We start from the raw sequence: 20,355 nt of genomic DNA, 5'->3' as shown, positions 1-20,355 counted from the left end.
ATGAGAAATACTGACAGCCACAAAGATTCAGTACAGAACTATTCATCAGAGTTATATAGTGGATGATCTATTCATACAGTATTCTCAGTCTCATCTTCAGCAACAAAATGCACGATTGACTCTTAATCACAATAATATGTGAAGTAAAAACCTCAAAAGCATTTTTTTTTAATAAAAAGCCTGTTTGAGTATTAATAAACTTTTTACCAATGAAGATTATACACAGTTTAAAGCAGGCTTGATGCATATCATTTAACTTAGTTATAAAACTGATTATTTAGAACTGACAGTGAAAAGCTGCTTGATGATTGATGAGCTGTGCGTAGTGGAAATGGAAAACAAACGACAAACTTTTTTTTGCTCCAGAATAGCTTACAATGAAAAAAATCTAACATGCTAATGAGATGATTTTTGTTTACCCTAGCACTACAGAAGATAACCTCCAGAATACAATAATGGAAAAATGTAGCATTCAGTATTATATATTGTGTAATTATATAAAGACCCTCAAGCTGCAGTGATTTGGTTGGTTAAGTGTTGTCAGGTATGAGATATGCAAAATATATGTGCATATACATAACAACTGTCAGTTGGATTTTAGACACAGAAATATACATTTTAAAATTATTTTTATAGGTATAGGATTGATTAATTGAATTATAGATTTTATAGATTCATTGAATTATACAGTATATTCTTAAAGAGGTCAAGCTGGTACTTATTTTGTCATTTTTTTTCATAACACTATATTGATATTTTAATACCCTTTAAAGCAATAGAGATTTATTGTTTTTATCTCTCTATCTATCTATCTATCTATCTATCTATCTATTTATTTCTTTTTTATTTTTTATCTATTTATTTTTCTTCCAGATATGTACACTTTTCAGCTTATTTGGCAACTTGTGTTTGACTATCAGGTCTACCATTGGCACCATGTGGAAGAGCTTAAAAGCAAGGGACCCATTTATGATATTCACAGGTAAAGTAATTTTGTTCTTTGGATATTTATACAACTTCTTAAACAATGGCAATTTATTATGATTGATTAATGTGTAGCTACAGTTAGTCATTGCCCAAGACAAAAATAAAGTCAGTTAAATAAAAAAGTTGTAAAAGTTTAGATTACAACAGAATTTGTTATTATTATTATTATTATTCATAACAATAACGACAATAATAATAAAGAATTTTAATGGAGATTTTGTTTTTTCCCTTGGATTCTAAAGATTGTTATTTTGTATGTTATTGTTTTGTATAGGCCTATTGTGTTATTTATTATAAAGATTGTTGTATTTAAATGAAAGTACATGTCATAATTTAGAATGCAAACCTTTGCATAAATAATAACAATAATACTAGTAATATTTTTTTTATTTCTGCTTTTTTGACACAATAACTAAATAATTATTAGACAACAACAATAAAACAACCTACATTATATTTTTTGTTATGATATTATTGGTAATAGTAGTAGTATTGTTGGAATAGTCAAATAGTTTGTTCAATTACAGAATAAAAGTATTCTAATAATTTACTCACCCCCGTGTTATCCAAGATGTTCATGCCTTCCTGTCTTCAGTTACAAATAAATGAAGGTTTCTGAGCAAGACATTCCAGGGTTTTTCTCCTCATATAGTGAACTTTAATGGTGGCCAATGGATTGAAGGTCCAAAATGCAGTTTCAGTGCAGCTTCAAAGGGCTCTACACGATCCCAGCTGAGGGGTAAGGGTCTTATCTAGCGAAACGAAAAATACAAATTTATATACTTTTTAACCACAAATGCTCATCTTGCACTAGCTGTGCAGTACGCCTCTTCTCGCGTTACGTAATCATGTTGGAAATGTCACACGTGGTTAGTTGTTCATCTGTGCACGCCACGTGTGACCTTACCAACGTGATGTAATGAGTGAGGTCGGGGTAGTGCAAGATGAGCATTTGTGGATAAAAAAGTACATAAATTTGAATTGTTTTAAGAAAATGACAGATTGTTTCTCTAGATAAGACCCTTATTCTTCAGCTGGGATTGTGTAGAGCCCTTTGAAGCTGCATTGAAACTGCAATTTGGACCTTCAACCCGCTGATCCCCATTAAAGTCAACTATATGGAGAAAAATCCTGGAATGTCTTCCTCAAAAACCTTCATTTCTTTGCAACTGAAGACAGGAAGGCATGAACATCTTGGATAACATGGGGGTGAGTAAATTAACAGGAAATTTTTATTCTGGAAGTGAACTATCCAAAATGATTATCTAAAACAGTTTGAATGGAGTCTGTACTGTTTGTTAAGCAGTTTGTGTTGAGTTGTAGTAGTAATTTGATAGCATTTGGGGTTTCAGTTTAAACTCAATATATTAGCAATATCAGCACTGCTGCCGTGCAAGAACTGTAAATAGTAGTGAGAGTAGTGGTCCAAAATAAATCTCATGAGTTTGTCAGGCCATTCAGAACTTTAATAAGTTCCTCAAAAACATGACTAACACCCTCAATTAATCAAGATAGCTTATTCGCCTGACATGAAGTGATGTGCTGTTCCGTTATGGCTGGCTAATGCGAACATCAAGCAGAAACCAGAAACATGAGAGAAATGCCCTTTTCACATCAACAGCTGACTCACCGGAGGACGAGTGCCGCTCCGGGCCTCGGCTCTAACATTACTCACCTTGTTGAGAGAACGAGCAAACTGTTAGTGTTGTGTAGTGTGCCGTTCCTTAGCCCTCAAGACACTCAGGCAAGAAACACAGCGCCCACTCAAGCATGGACTGGAAAACGTGTAGACAGATGGACTAGTGCACAACAAACAGGAAGTGCTGGATACCAGATGTGTCTGCTTTAGTGCTGTAGAGCACGTCGATGAAGGTGTGCAGGGATGCAGATGTACTGCACGCCCAATACACACGCACTTGTGCTTTAAATTAAAATTACAGAACATTTCCAGATGGATTGTGCAGTATTTACATGAAACCATGTAAACAGGATGTTTGGATGGGTTCTTGTGTTTGTTAGTAATTTTTGGGAACTCAAAATGCTACATGTGTGGCCTTGTTTGCAGGCTCTCTGTTTAGTTTAGTGGTCACAATAGGCTGATTAATATAATGCAAGATGTCTAAGATGGCAACAGTTTTCTGAAGTAACTGACTGAGAGAAGAATGCCAACTTAATCAAACTCCTTAAGACTGACAGACACCTAAATAGCTATTTTACCATTATTTGTTACAAATTATGTAGGAACAGTAATAGATTAATTTTATGACAATTTTTTTTCGTCGCCTTTTTTTCCTATTACATTTTAGAAATCTTCATAAATTATATATCAGCCAAAAGCTTAAAACCTCAAAATTCATCAAAATCAGATATTGCATTACCATGGAAATGGTACTTCAAAATCATTTTACAAAATGTGCTCGTTCATGAATTATAACAATTTAAGTTTGGATAGGACACTTTCATGTCTATGTTCAAAACTGGGGGTGACCGTTAAAGGTTCAAATTGTAAATACGTTAAATACAAATTCAGTCCCAATAAACATTTTATTAGCCTAAATGACACCCTGGTCCTTGCTGTCACCCTTGGTTCTTCTCCGCCTATGTTTAATATAATGGTGTATCTATGGAAACCTGTTTCCGCCACTGAATAAAAAATAAAAAAAGGTTATTATGCCTTTTTATCTCACAATTCTGACTTTTTTCTCAGAATTGTATGATATAAACTCACAATTCCGACTTTTTTTCTATAAAATTGCTCACAATTCCGTTTTTTTCTTAAACTCACAATATAAACTCACAATTACAAGAAAAAAAACTCACAATTCTGACTTTTTTTCTTAGAATTGCGTGATATAAACTCACAACTGCAAGATATAAACTCATAATTCTGACTTTTTCTCAGAATTGAATGATACAAACTCACAATTCTGACTTTTTCGTAGAATTGCATGATATAAACATGATATAAAAAAAACTCATAATTCTGACTTTTTCAGAATTGAATTACAAGAAAAATGATATAAACTCATAATTCTGACTTTTTTTCAGAATTGTATGATATAAACTCACAATTCCGACTTTTTTTCTTAGAATTGCGTAATATAAACTCACAATTACAAGAAAAAAACTCACAATTCCAACTTTTTTTCTTAGAATTGCGTGATATAAACTCACAACTGCGAGAGATAAACTCATAATTCTGACTTTTTCTCAGAATTGAATGATACAAACTCACAATTCTGACTTTTGTTTCGTAGAATTGCATGATATAAACTCACAATTCCGACTTTTTTTCCTTTGAATTGCGTGATATAAACTCACAATTACAAGAAAAAAGCTCACTATTCTGACTCTTTTCTCAGAATTGTGTGATGTAAATTCACAGTTCTGACTTTTTTCAGATTTGCATGATAAATACTCACAACTGCGAGATATAATCTCACAATTCTTTTTCTCAGAATTGTATGATATAAACTCACTTTTTTGACTTTTTTCTCAGAATTGCGTGATATGAACTCGCAATTGTGAGTTATAAAGTCAGAATTGTGAGATGTAAATTCGTAATTACAAGAAAAAGTCAGAACTGTGAGAGAAACAGTTACCACAATTAATCACAATTACCCTTTAAAAAAAAAATATTCATTGGCGAAAACAGGCTTCCGTATCTGTTTAGCTTTCACGCATGGTGGCAATACAAGTTAGGGTATAGATTCACACTGCAAATCTGTTTACTCAAAAGGGTTTGTGGAAAATGATATGCCCTCAAGTGACCAAAAAGCAATTAAATCAGATTTGTTTGTTCATACTACTCAAGATCCATTCAAAATCTGGTCCAGATGTACAGATGGGTTTAGTATGATTTTTTTTTTTTGGGGAAGAAATTAATAATTTTTTTTTCAGCAAGGATGCGTTAAATTGATCTTCAGTGACACTGAAGGCTGAAGTAATGATGCTGAAAATTCAGCTTTGCAGCACAGGAATAAATTACATTTCAAAATATATTCAAATAGAAAACAGTTCTTTAAAATGGTAAAAATATTTCACAGTATTACTGTTTTTATTGTATTTTTAATCAGAGAAATGCAGCCTTGGTAAGCATAAGAGGCTTATTTTTAAAAAAACACTAAATCGTAATGGCTCCAAACATTTGAACTGTAGTGTAGATTTTTAACTGAAAAACATTACAAAATTATTGAATTTCAAACAATACCTTTCATGAGAAACAATATACAATGTTGTAATAACTGTTATTCAGTCTTGGACTATAGCACAAAATCTCTGCTCTACTAGTAAATGGTTATTTATCAAAATACCTGCTTGTGTTGTCTGGTTCTGTTGCTTAGATAATGTGGGTGTGGAAGTTCAAAATCCCACAGTAAAGAATATATAATATCAGTGCAATAATGTCTGAGACACCATGACTCTCTGAGAAATCAGGTATAATTAAATGTCATAAGAAAGCGAATTGTAAGCATGTGAGATCATTGCAGAGCTCAGTGCTCATTTTTATGCGTTCTTTGTCTTTATAGGAAAACCAATCTTGCATTTTCACCCCGAAACTGAAGGATCTGACCAGTATCCATCATCTGTACTTAAAGTTTTGCCATTTATCATGATCTGTGATGTGATTGGAGAGCTACCTCAGAGGATTACCAGACAAAGGCATCAGGTGAATAATGATTCGTCCGGCACCAGTCCGCATCGCTAATTTCCGCTCTCTACAAACTTCAGCAGAGTGCCTCATTTGCATTCGTAGCCTTACATAATGAATATGCAAAAAAGGCTGAATCAGGCCAACTACTTGGACATCCCATGTCATAATACACAACGCTGTTTAATGTTTGTTTCCCATTTAATTTCAAATGTACTGCTGATGAAGACGAAGTTAGGGGGCAGAAAATTATGCTGCATTATTCATAATCAAAATATAGCTGTATTCAGGAAAACACTGCATTAAGTGAGAAATACTGAAGGCCTCCATTAGACCATATCAGCAAACCATACATAAATGAATAAAATTAAGAACTAAGGTCACTTACTTTGGGCCACTCATCTTAATTTTAAAAGAAATATATGTATATATTTGTTTGAATGTACTGGTGTATGTGTGTGTGTATATTATATAAATACTATATATATACACCAAAATAAAAAAAAAAAAAACAAATACAAATAAAATGAGAGAGATAAAATGATATATTAAAAACATAATAAAAAATATAATAATATATATAATAAAAAAGGTCTATATATATGTGTATATATATATATATATATATACACCCACACACTTATATATTTAGTGTGTATTTTAGTTTGTGTATATATATATTCATAAAAATAATTTAAAGATAATAACTAATAAAAATAAGTAAAAAGTGATAGATATATGCACACACACAAATAAAAAATAAAAATAAATTTAAATTTGTGTGTGTGTGTATATATATATATATATATATATACACACACACACAAAATACAGATATATAGACACAAAAATAAAATGTTAAAGATAAAATTTTATACATATACACACAAATAATTAAAAAAAAAAAAAATGATAAAGATTATATATATTTATATATATACACACACACACAAATAAATAAAAAATATTAAATAAAAATAAAATAATAAAGATACAATTTTACACAGACACACACACACAAAAATCAAAATAAATTACAAATAAATACAAAAAATGATTAAGATAAAAAATATTAATTATGTAATATTATGGTGCTGTTGCTTGTTATTCTTCTAGGTTGTTTGTTTTTTTGTGTCATAACAGACTGTTTTTCTTATTTATCTACAAAGTAGCCGTCTAATAAGCGAGAAAATGTATAATGATATCTCTTACATAACAGCTCTTCTCCATTTCATAATGCATGGCAATACCTAGAGGAGAAAAGAACAAGTGAATCATCTCTTTAGTAGTAAATGATACAGCCCTCTGCGGCTGCTTTATATTCATGCTGTATGTGTGTGTGTGTGTGTGTGTGTGTTTACTTGCAGGTAGTGCTCGGCTCTTGGCACCGGCTCCAGCTTCTGCCGGAGAGTGTTCACTCTTATCAGGCCAGCTCATTCTTTACAGCCAGCAGTCCACAGACCTTGTGTTTGGCCATAAATCACACATCTATGAGATCGACCCTTTTCCCCTCCGTTCTGCCTAAACCCTTTGGTACATGATGCTTGTATTGGCTTATTAAGGACAGCAGAAGCTGATTTGATTAGATGGCTGCTGTCTGTAGGGAGCTGTGTAACAAAAACCTCTCATCAGTTTAGTGTTCTGCAGAAACAAAATGAGTGGTCAGTGTTTGTTCGTGCCGCTGTGAGTCTTGTGGATTGTTGCCAGGGTGTTGCTATGTAGTTGCTTATGTGCTAGGCAGTTGCTAAGATGATCTGCATGATATATTGGTTTTTGACCAATATTTTGACCATATTATTTATTGACTGAGAGTCAAGATTCATTCAGTATCAGTCGATAGTGGATATTTGATTGTGAATGCTTATAGTGTTTTTAGATTTAGATGATGTTTAATAATTTAGTTAATTAATTTATATACACTACCAGTCAAAAGTTTTTGAACAGTAAGGTTTTTAATGTTTTATAAATTATAGAAAGTAATACTTTTATTTAGCAAGGATGCTTTAAATTGATCAAAAGTAAAGACATTATAGTGATTTCAATTTTAGAAAAATGCTGTTCTTCTGTACTTTCTATTCATCAAAGAAACCTGAAAAAATTCTACTCAGCTGTTTTCAACACAATAATAAAATTAAATGGTTTTGAGCAGCAAATCAGAATATTAGAATGATTTCTGAAGGATCATGTGACTGGAGTAATGATGCTAAAAAATCAGCTTTGTAATTATTCAAAATATTCAAATAGAAAACAGTTTTTTAACTAGTAAAAATATTAAAAGATTTTTATGTTTTTTCTGTATTTTGGATCAAATAAATGCAGGCTTGGTAAGCACAAGAACAAATGTAAAAATAGAAAAAAAAATTACTGTTCAAAAACTTGACTGTTAGTGTATTTATTTTAATTTATTATAAAATAATTTATTTTATTTTGAATGCATCTCTTCTTGCGTATTTTATATTTTTCAAGTAGTGCGTTTTGTTATTTTACTTGTTTACGTAACATTTAAATGTGCTGTAGAGAATAAAGATTATTATTATATTTAAGTAATTCATAATATATTTAATGATTGATCTATTTATATTTAAAATATGTAATGTTTAGACAACACTTAAATGTAAACTTAAGCTTGTTTAGAAAATGAATATCTATTTTGCGCATTGTGCCATTACAATGCCTAAAGTCACTTGTAACATTTTAAAACAATTAATTTATTAATTTATTAAAATGATAATTGATTTAATTATCATACGGGCTGGAATTTTAATATTGGTTAATCCCTATTGCTTTTCAGCATTTAAAATGATTAATTTTATTTAGATAATTTACTATTACTTAATTATTTACTTCGGCTGGAAGTTTAATATCGGTTAATTTTTAGCATTAAAATGATTATTTTAGTTTTAATTTATTGGTTATTAGTTGTCATTCACAGCATTGCCATTTATTATTGATTTATTTGATCAATTTTTTTATCATATTGCCTGAAATTTTAGTATTGGTCCATCCCTATAGCTAAGGCCTTTTAAATAAAAATAATCCACTTATAAATAAAATGCATATGAAATTATATTTTTTTATTGCTTTAGTCTAATATTACCAATATCACTGAGGCCTTTAAGTTATTTTTATTTTTTCAGTCTGTTTTAATGTATGTGTTGAAATAATTTGAGATATCATGTGTGCACCATGAATGTTGTTGGATGAGTTATGAGTTTAATATTTAAGGTTAGCCATTTGAACAAACCCTTAATTGTATATGAGCAATAGTAATAGTGATGCTTGCCTTAAGACAGCACTATTTAGTCAAAGAAAATGGTTTAGAACGAGTGGCTGTGTTTTTTTTTTTGTTCCACTGTGAAGCTGTTGAGGAAATGGCTCGTGATAAACGACGTCCCACAAAAGAGCCAAAAAAGAAGTTAGAGATTCAGTGCTCACAGAATAAAACAGTGGTGCATTCAGCACATTTCTCTCGGCTCCAATCACGAGGGCGACGGCGCAATAATGCCTGCGTGCGATTTTCCTCCGTTGGCTCGGATGAAGAAGTCTAATGAGCACAGGAGACAAATGTTCCTCCTTGTTTCTCTGTGAAATGGATGCCTGTATCACTCCGGAGGGGCGCTGTTAATTGTCAGGCGCAGCACAAACAGTCCCAATTCTCTGAAGAAATTAAACAAGATAAAACACCCGTTTAACCCTACTGTACTTTAAAGGAAACCTGCAATGGTTCATCACTCTGGGGGAAATCTAATTACACTTCTATTTATTGGTGAATAATTTATGAGTCATATGGGTCATGTGGTCCATGTAAATAAATATATATATATTTTAATTGAGAAGAAAAGCCTATTATTTTTGGGATTTTTTGCAGCATAACTATTTTTCTCCTAAATTCTCTTTACTATTGTGAAACCTGATGTTTTATTTTATATATATATATATATATATATATATATATATATTTAAGCAATACTTATTTTTTTTACAGTAGACCTTAAAAAACTTACTGTATCATTAAGGTTTGGATATCAATCCTTATGTCAAATCAGTTTGATTCTGATTTTGGTTAAATTCCAATAAATGTTGGTATATTTCAGATATAAGAAATGATTTTTCTGCTTATAATGTAAATGATACAGAGGCAGTGTTTCAGACTGATTCGTACCACTAAGTTTTTTTTTTTTACATTAAAACTACTGGTTCAGAAGAAACATCTTGTGAATCTGGCTTTACAATTTAAATATATTGTTTTTGGGTAAATAAACTAAGAATATATTAATTAGTGTTTTTTTTTTATTGTAATAATTGGACAAGTAAATTAAATTACAATAATTAAATTACAATTACATTTTTCATAAATGTAATAGCTGTAAGTAATATCACAATGCCCAAATTGTTCTTAAACAAGTTTTTTTTACTTTAATGTAAATTATTAATAATGTAAATTAATTAAATTGATTATCACTTTAATTGTCATATTAGCTGATTTTTTTGTTAATTTTATTAGCTAATGCCTTTTTTCCACTTGTAGCATGTAAATTGATTTTTATAGTAACAATAATAATAATAATTATTATTATTATTATTACAACTATTGGTTGTTGCATGAGAATTACTAGTAATATTTATGTAATAATTGGACAAGTAAATAATTTAATTACTTTTTTTATACATTTAACTGCCATAAATAATGAATGATCCTTCATTTTTTTGTATTTTTTTTTTTTACTTCATACAAAGTGTAATATCTAAATCATTTCTTTTAATATAATTTTTTCAGGGAATATGTCTGAATGCTGATTATAGTGAATATAGTCTTTACTGTTTTTGAAGTTAAAATGTCAGCATTTAAAATGATTAATTTATTATTATTTTGTTTTAATGTATTAGTTTCAGTTTCAGTTAATTTAATTGCCATTTTGGCTAAAATGTTATTTTTTGCCCTTAATGCCCTTTCCCACTTCTAGTGTATAAATTTATTTTTTTGTTTATTTAATTATTATTATTATCATGTATTTATTTATTTGTTTGTTTGTTATTGGTTGGTGCATGAAAATTCATTGCAATATTTTTGTAATAATTGGGCAATTAAATGATTTAGTTACTTTTTTTATATATATAAATATATGTGCCATAAATAATGTCACAATGCACAAATAAGTTTTATTTACTTTATACGAAGTATAATATCTAAATATAATTCAGTAATTTCTTTCAGGAAATGTGACCCTGAATATAGTCTTTACTGTTTTCAAAGTTGAAATGTCAGCTTTTAAAATGATTATTTTATTATTATTTGTTACCCTGGACCACAAACACAGTCATAAAGTAGCACAGGTATATTTGTAGCAATAACCAACAATACACTGTATGGGTTAAAATTATTGATTTTTCTTTTATGCCAAAATCATTAGGGTATTAAATAAAGATCATGTTCCATGAAGATATTTAGTAAATTTCCTACCATAAATGGATCAAAACTTAATTTTTAATTAGTAATATACATTCCTAAAACGTCATTTGGACAACTTTAAAGGCAGTTTTCTCAATATTTTCATTACAGATGTTCAAATAGTTGTATCTTGACCAAAAAGTGTTCTATCATTTGGATGATGTATACATTTCGCTTTCAAAAAAAAAAACACTTATGACTGGTTTTGTGGACACATTTCATTTTTATTTATTAGTTATCAGTCATATCATTAATTATCAATTTACTGAAATTGTTATATTGGCTGGAATTTTATTTGACCCAGGATATAGTCTTTACTGTTTTCAACTATGAAATGTCTTTCCATTTGCTTCAGACCAGACACAAGTCTGTCCAAAAGTCTGGTAGTTACATAAGCATGGTAAATTACAGCCCACTGTTGTAAATCACGGCCAAAGTCTTCATTTCATCCACATCTCCTTTTTCCTCATTAGTAAAAGTCACACAGTTAATTAATTCCCTCACACCCTCCTCTTTCATATGCAGATGAGGTGCTATTCTGCCACACAGAAGGCTTTAATAATGCATTCACTTGGATTGGGGAGCTGGTGTCCCATTTTCTGTTACTGGACAGAATGTGTGATCCGTGACAGCTTGCACAAATGCTCTTTCTTTTCTAGAGTCCGATCAGAAAAGGCTTTGGGAGTAAGCTAAATTGTGACTGATATGGAATTTAATCAAAACATGGCCTGGAGTCGATCCTCCCGCAGATGTTTCCCAATTTCATTCATCAGTTCGGTGCTTGCGTAGTGCTAACGCCCGAGGCAGATACGTCAATGGGAACCGTGCGCATCAATCCTCGTAAAGGCCAGGGAAACACGAGCCCTGTCCACTCAGAGTTAGTTCTCAAGTCGTCATGGGCGTATTCTTTAAATTACAGCCCTGCTTTAGATCGTGCACATTAGGGTCGAGGCACTGCAAAGATTTATTCCACTCTCGCTTTCTGTCAGAAATCATAAAGGCAGCTGCACGTAAGCCCTCTCTAACCCATCACCGTCCACTCTAGGAAACCAATAGCTTTCGCTTTTTATACTCCTCACAAAAAGGGATGGCTCACGTAATGGACTGAAACAAGTGTCCTAGCCTTCAGGTCTTCTCTGGAGATATAGGCGACAGCTCCCTTTAGAGGGTAAAAATAGACATAAAAGTTGTTGCTTGTGCCACTGGGTTTGTCATAGGGAGCTGTGTGATTTCAGGGTCAAGCTTTGAGGAAACTTTGCCATTTGTGGCAAGGGCAAGTGAGGACTCTGGCTTTAATGAATTGTTTACCAAGTGTCATTTTTAACTCAAGGTTAATGTTATCTTCAGATGTCTCTCAATTAATTTTTCTAAGGTGTTCTGCAGCAACTGCCGAGTCATTATTTAAACAAAAATTTCCCACTGTGGTTTATAATAAATATTATCTGATAAACATGCTCCTAAACGGCATGTAAATTTGCCACAGTACAGAAACCAAATCAGTTAAACCACCGCGTCGCAATATGATTCACTGTTTTGAATTGCTTCAGTCTGTGTATCGCAAATCATTTGATTTAGATTGGGACTTCAGAGCAGGTTCGCGAATCATTTGACTTAAATTGGGACTTCGAATCACGTATCGAGAATCATTTAATTCAGATCGGGACCTCTGAGAACGTATCACAAATTATTTGTTTTAGATCCAAATTGGTTTGTGAATCATTTCACGAATTGAATCAATCAAATCAAATGATTTGTGATACACAATTTAAAGTCCCGATCTAAATCAAATGATTTGTTATATGTAAAGTTCTGATCGAAGTTACATGATTCGCGACCTGTGCTTCAATCAGATTGTGTATCGTGAATCGTTTGATTTAGATCCGGACTTCAAATTACATATCGAGAATCATTTAATTCAAATCAGGACTTCGGAGGGCGTATTGCAAATCATTTGTTTTAGATTGGAACTGGTTCATGAATCATTTCACAAATTAAATGATTTAAATCAAATGATTCGTGATACACGATTTAAAATCCCGATCTAAATCAAATGATTTGTGATACACAAAGTTCCGATCTAACTCAGTGTCCTGATCTGAAATCATGGCTCTCAAATCATTATTCAGATTGGTACTTAAAGCGTGAATGATTTGATTTAGATCAGAACTTTGGAGCGGGTTTACGAATCTTTTGCTTTAGATCGGACCTTCGTAGCATGGATCACGAATCATTTGATTCAGATCAGGACTTCGGTGTGGGTTCACAAATCATTTGATTCAGTTCGGGACTTTGGAGCACGTAAGGCGAATTTGTTTTGGAGCGATTTCGTGAATCTTTTTTTTTTTCTGATTTTTTTCTTAAACAGTAGAAAACATCAAACCTTTAAGGCAGTACAGTTACACAAACAAATTTTAAAAATGTTACTATAGTAAAAGTGTAGTGTACTTTGTAATACTTTAGTAGTGACGCTTTGCATATGCTTGTCTTTATTTTTGCCATTTTTATTAGTACATTTTTATTTATCTTGTGCTTAAAAAGTCCATGAAAGTCCTGGAATTTCACTTTACAGAATCTCTATAAACCCTGGATTTATTAATTGAGTTATTAATGATAGAATTTTCATTTTTGGGTTAACTGTCCCTTTAAGATAGTGTGATAAACCATGAGCAGCCCGGTACTTAAAAATAGTTGGCAACTAATCAGTTAACTGCTTCTTTATATGTTCCACCTTTTGTTCTTTGAATGACTAACAGAAAAATCAACGCAAAAATCCCCCCGGCGTGCAATAACAGCTCTGTAATGACTGATTGGGAATAGGAACCAATCCATCAAACAGAGAAGTAATCTCAGAGTGACAGGAGCAGTTCCACTCCTCTGCGCAGTCTATCGGATTGATGGAAATGCTTCTCGATGTAATGCATAACTGCTGACCTGCCCTGGCAGAACGGCTCATCCAATACACTTCAACCCAATGAGATCCTGAGACTCAGACACTATGGGGAACACTCAAAATCCTCATCAACTGCAAGCCGTCTAACATATAATCGCATAATAGCGATGCTGTAATGTGGTTTCAGTAGGAAATGAACATTTATTGACGTTTTATTATGTAAAGCAGATTTCTTACTACATTACAGTTTTGTTATAGGATTAGCTCACCCAAAAATAACAGTTATGCCATCATTTACTTACTCTCATGTTGTTCCAGAACACTATGAGCACACAAAAATAGACCTTAATGCAGTTTTTGGGTGAACTGTTAATTTAAACGATAGTTCAACCAAAAATGTCTTTTTTAACAATGTGCTTACTACCATTCTGGGCTGTTTGAACATTTCAGTTGCAGAACATTTCAGTTGCAGTTGCAGTGATGAAAAGTCTAGAGCAGAGAAGTAAAATATATTTAAGCCCTTATTCTTTAGCTTGAAATGTACTAAAATTACAGCTGATTCATCCTTTCAATTGCGAACATGTTCAAATGTCAAGAAGGAAATGTCTCTCCAGTCGTTTCAGGTTCTGCAGCCTACGCACTTGCTCGACTGGACATTTAATAACCACGTTAACGTGCTTGTTCTAGCACCTTCTTTCTTTCGCAGCCGTTACATAAAGTCGCTTCCTGGAGTTTTTCCAGAGGCTGAATGAAATAAATTAGAGCTGAGCTGGAGCTGGGTAGAAATGACTCCCAGCAGGTCAAAGAATTCCCATAGGGTACACTCTGACAGGAGGATGAACCCCCTTCTTCTGCCCCGGGGTCAGTGGTCAGAGTCTGCACAACAAACCGTCAGGTGAGGGGTTTGAAGGAGTTAAAACGAGGACCGCCGAGGCTTCGAGCCCAGCGCTGATCAGCACTCAGTGATGCAGGAGGAGGAGGAGGAAGAGGAAGGAGGAGCGAGCAGAGCAGCTGAGCCTTTCTGCTTTCAGTCTCTCGTCAGCGTGTGCCAGAGCAGTTTCCTTTGCTGTGCTTCTCTGAGAAACACACACATCAGAACTCTCTTCATTGCTGGTTGGGGCAGAGTGCAGAGTGCTGAATCCTTTCCTCCTCTCCGCCTGGATCATGCTGCCCTGGAAAAGGAGCAAGTTTGTGCTGGTGGAGAATGAGTCCAAAAGCAAGCCGAAAAGTCTTGGAGCCGGACTGACTTATCATTCCCTGCTTTCGACTTTGCTCCACTCTTGTCCTGACCTCGTTCCCGACTGTCCGTTTCACTGGCTGGGGAGTGTTTTCCACAGCAAACGCCAAAAAGTGGAGCTCAACAAAGAGGAACCCACCTACAACGTGCGTTACTTGGGTAGCGCGGTTACTATTATGGCTAAAGGCGAAGATTGCACGCAGGATGCGGTGGCTAAAATTTGGACTCGCAGCAACTACGGCGAACAGAGCGCCAAGATGAAGCTCACCGTCGGGCCGCACGGCATTCGCATGGGGGTGGATAAAGGCGGGAAGAAGAAGCCTGTCCATCTCTATTCCCTCAACCGTATCACATACTGCACCTCTGACCCCTTCCGGCCAAAGATCTTTGCGTGGATTTACAGGCATCAGGTGAAGAATAAAGCGGTGGTACTACGATGCCATGCCGTCCTGCTGGCGAAGGCGGAAAAGGCCCGAGCGCTAGCGCTCAGTCTGTACCAAAACTCAACGTCTGCGTTCACCGAGTTCAAACGACTTAAGCGCCAATCTGACTTCCGTCATTGCCAGCAACAGCTGTTGGGCGAGGACATTGTCCCTCTTATGCCTCTTAGGAGACTCTTGAATGGCCAGTGCCACTACCAGCCGCCTACAGAAAAGCCTGGAAGCGCCACACGGCTGTCCTCGATTACTGAGGAAGAGGAGGAGGATGAGGACGCACTGAGGGATGCTGAATCCACCAACACTACAAACGCCAGCGCTACTGGTTCTTCTCCTCCGGAGAAAGATTTAGGGAAGATCGTAAATAGACTGGATGAGGTTTCGATTACCAGCTGGGATGAAGCACAGATGACTATCAGCACTCTGGTGTGACATCAAATGGATACAGTTTAGTGTCCTCACCACTAAGCCTCTGTCCTGTCGCCTTTCCCGCCAACCCACTCCGTCTGGTACGTCCATCGATGCACCGTGAAACAGCCCCCCGAAACTGGGGATAAGGCAGAGGAAGCGTTACACGAGCTGCATGGAGAGGAAGAGCCAGAAGAAGCACAATGTAACCACAGGTACAGCAATCATCCGAAGCTGATCGAGCGCTTACACCGAGAAGCCTTTATCTACCCCCAACATCGAGCAAAGCTTAAACCGCACGCCCAAAGACGATAAAGCATTCATCTCTTACTCACAGCACCCAGTGAGTACATGCCAAGTGCTTTAGACTGATGCGAAGGACCCCTAAAATGTGACTTTTTGTATGAGCAGACGGTCTTTTGATGTTTATAACTGTCCCTCGGTGACCTCGTTCAACTGGCTCAGCTTCAATGGGATGCGGTTAAAGCTGGTATATTGGCACTGGGAGCAGCACTAATGAATTAAAACCATAACTTAGGAATTGAGCCATTGACTTGACATGTTTACTGCTACCATTCGTCATAGCTCTGCTAATCAGTAATGCATAACAAGTGGAGGCATCACCTGTGACGTTTGAGATGGGCCTTTTAAAACGTTTTTAAGCGGTATCTGTTTTACACTGTGATTTGTTTGGGACCAAATGGCAGCAATGTATCTTGTATTTATACAAATTGTAATTTATGCTGAATGTGTGTTGATGTAATGTGGTAGTCATGAAAACTCATTTTTATGCCGTTCACGTGAAGGTCGTAGCTTCCATCTGTCAACTCCGGCATGTGTTTTTGTAATTTCAGCTCATCGTATTAATCTTCTAGAAACCTGATTGAGAAAATGGTGATTTTTCTACTACTTTCAGCCTTTTCTGCACAATGGGACACTGTCAGTGTGAAAAATTGCCAAGTGTTGTATAATAAAATGTTTGCTTATATTAATTATGAATATTTAGAGCCCTAGCTTTCTGTGTATTTCATCCTGGGATGATTGGATTGAAATGCAGACTGATGATTTTCAAGCTGTATTTGAACAGATCATAATTCCTAGTCTAAAAAAAACGTGGTTCAAAGGAAAGAAAAAATGTCCATTGACAGCATGTGAGTGGGCTGTAGAAACAACTGATTTAGTCTGAAGGGCATTTAGCTTTTTCGTCAAAGTGAGGCTATTAATCAGCCGATTGAATTGTACAGGAAGTGAGCATAAAACACCTGGGCAAGCTTTCAGCTTGACATGAAATCAGCCAGAAGAGCCTTCAATAGCCTCTCAGTGCATAGCTGATTACAACGGACAAAAGGACAAGCACATAAATGTGAGCAATTCTGTAATATCTGCGTCAAATTCACCACAAGAAGATGTTCTGAAGTGCAATTGAAATCGCTTATACTCAGGGTTAGGCAATGGATTAACTGTGCTTATTTGTTTTCTAAGTGTTCATATTTTTCAGCCGTAATGGGTTTACAATTATCAAATTGATTCACGATTAATCGCATCCAAAATAAAAGTTTTTGTTTACATAATATATGTGTGTGCACTATGTATAAATACACACACATGCACATATATATATATATATATATATATATATATATATATATATATATTTAAGAAAAATATATTGTTTATGTGTGTAAAATGTTTATATACAGTTAAATTATATGAATATAAATATACATGTAAATGCATGTTATAATTTTTTTTTGTAAATATATACTGTATGTGTGTGTATTTATATACATAATAAATATACACAGTATACACATATATTATGTAACAAAAGCGTTTATTTTGGATGCGATTAATTGCGATTAATCATTTGACAGCACTAAAATGTAATAAGTAGTGTAACTTTATTATTTCAGTTACTTTATTATGTGTAACTGATTACTTTTTGATTACTTTTCTACATTTCTAACAAATGTTTTCAACTGTTATTCACATTCAGACATTTAAAACAGGCAGGGTTTACCTTACAGTAGTACTCAATACAGATTACTGTCAGATTTCTCTAAATCTTTCATCACTTGAATTAAGATTATAAAAATGTCATTTTAAAGCACAGCCACTACAAAATCAGTCTTTTTACTTTCAGATTATACTTTACTGTATTGAGGTTACATACAGATTTAAAATGATAACAATAATTAGTTTAATAGCTTTTGAAATCAAATTCTGGCATCTAACAATAATCTTAAAAAAATCTTAAAAATCTTAATCTTAAAAAAAAAAAAAAATCTTTGAAAATAAAACCATTATTAGCACGTGTCCTGTTCTGTGTCCTAAACTCCTGAAATATTGGTGTCTTATATTTTAAAACAGTCAATGCAGTTTGGAAAAGAAATCAATTAAATCTGTGTGTGTGAAAATATTCAAATGTAACCCCCTTTGTTATTATTATAATTTTTTTGTCTCAGTAACTGTAACTGATTACGGTTACATTTGTTTTGCAATTAAATTACATAACACCATTACATAGTTACTTCCTAACACTGTTTTTCGGTAAAGTCCCATAGACTTTACATTACAAAAGTGCTAGTTTCTACACACAGTGTGCAAATAGTTTGTTTTGTGGTGTAACTATTTTAATTACATCACCAGACACACTTTTAGATTATTATTTAATTATAAAATTATTTCACTTTTATTTATTTTTTATTATCTTTGAAATATTGTGGTATTTTTAGGTGAAGAAAAACAGCTTGAAATATGGTAATGTGAGTTTTTGATCAGAATGTTCTGACTGAAATATGTGTTTTTGTTAACAGGCATTAATGAAGCAGAGAGAGAGAGACATGCATAAAATCAGTTAGAAAATGACATCCAGATGGCAGCAGAAAGGTGCATCATGGGAGGAAAACACATTTTTTCATAATTGTGAGGCAAGCATTTCACAAGCATTATTTTAATACATATACTTTTCATAATGTATGCTACATCATGATTGAACTGCACATGCAAACCAATTTGAATCTGGCTCCTATCTAAAGGATTAATTTACTTCAAAAATTAATTCTGTCATTTATTTATAAATGTCTTTCGTGCTTGAATCCAAACCACCATGCTGATATTTTGTCTTGGGAACGCAAAAAGATTTATTAAATGAATTTAAATGTAGTGCACAAATCGTATAAACAACAATGATGATTTTTAAAACGTCGTTTTTAAACAGCACAATAATGACAGTATTTATGTTTTGGTGAATTTTATTCTTTGAGGATGCATTAACTCATCAAATCTGACAGTAAAGACATTTATAATGTGTCTAATTATAACTTACAAAGTGTCCTGAAAAAAAAAAAAAGTATCACATTTACCACTAAACTACTAAGCAGCACATCCGTTTTTAACATAGATAATAATAAGAAATGTTTCCTGAGCAGCAAATCAGCATATTAGAATGATTTCTGAAGGATCATGTGACACTGATGACTGGAGTAATGGTGCTAAAAATTCAGCTTTGCTTCACAGGAATAAATTACATTTTAAAATATATTAAAGTAGAAAAGAGTTCATTTAAATCGCAATAATATTTCACATTATTATTGAGTTTTACTGTATTTTAATCTAATAAATGCAGCCTTGGTGAACACGATACTTCTTTCAAAAGCCTCAAAACTTTCTGACCCCAGACTTTCGAACGGTAGTATTTATGTGTCCAGGTATATGACAGATTGACATCCCGATCTGGACATTTAGTGGCTGTGATGGACACCATTTTGTTCCTGGGATGGGATACTGCAAGTGTAATCTCACTTCTAACTCTCTGACTGTTAGAAAAAGTGAGTGTGGGTTCAAGTGTGAGAGTGACAGAATAATGGGAGTGAGGGGTGTTACTTCTCTCCTATAAGCCTCAATGAAAGTGTTAATAGCCTCCCCTGGAGGCACTGAGGGGAGCTAGGTGTTCCGGGCCGGGACGTACAGGATCAATGAGCCATCTTTCAGGCTCATACAGTGAGAGAGGGCGATAAAAGGGATGACAACCCTGTTTCAGGTGTGTGTGTGTGTGTGTGTGTTTAAAAGCGAGAGATAAAGAGAGAGAGTCTTGCATTTGTATTCCTCAGCAGCACTGTTCTCTTCCCTTGAACAGCAGCGCTGGATTCTGCATTATTACTTCTAAACACACACTGTGCCAGATCAAATTCCCTTAAGGCTCAATCATAAATAGTTAATTCCTGAGAAATATTTGTGTAAATAGTTACAGAGCAAAGATGTTTGCTCCATTCAAATTTGGGTTAAGCAAAGCTT

At 33.9% G+C, this 20,355-nt stretch overlaps 1 protein-coding gene across 2 annotated transcripts; it reads left to right on the top strand.

Moving 5' to 3' along the window:
- The first annotated feature begins 871 nt into the window (after positions 1-871).
- fam43b (family with sequence similarity 43 member B) lies at positions 872-18,983 on the top strand. 2 transcript variants are annotated; one of them, XR_007825521.1, is made up of 4 exons: positions 872-982; positions 5,517-5,656; positions 7,006-7,171; positions 18,876-18,983. XR_007825521.1 is itself a non-coding variant. In XM_051096866.1 (3 exons), the coding sequence occupies exon 3, from the start codon at positions 15,142-15,144 to the stop codon at positions 16,081-16,083; it is 942 nt and encodes a 313-aa protein (XP_050952823.1). In that variant the 5' UTR covers positions 872-982; positions 5,517-5,656; positions 14,592-15,141; the 3' UTR covers positions 16,084-16,257. The 2 variants fall into 2 exon arrangements, 1 of the variants encoding a protein (XP_050952823.1); XM_051096866.1 differs by lacking the exons at positions 7,006-7,171; positions 18,876-18,983 and adding an exon at positions 14,592-16,257.
- The last annotated feature ends 1,372 nt before the right edge of the window (positions 18,984-20,355 follow it).

This window comes from Labeo rohita, chromosome 23, assembly GCF_022985175.1.
Source record: "Labeo rohita strain BAU-BD-2019 chromosome 23, IGBB_LRoh.1.0, whole genome shotgun sequence".
Taxonomy (NCBI): domain Eukaryota; kingdom Metazoa; phylum Chordata; class Actinopteri; order Cypriniformes; family Cyprinidae; genus Labeo; species Labeo rohita.
The sequence above is the reverse complement of the archived record's forward strand: the minus strand, read 5'-3'. Positions and strand labels throughout refer to the sequence as shown.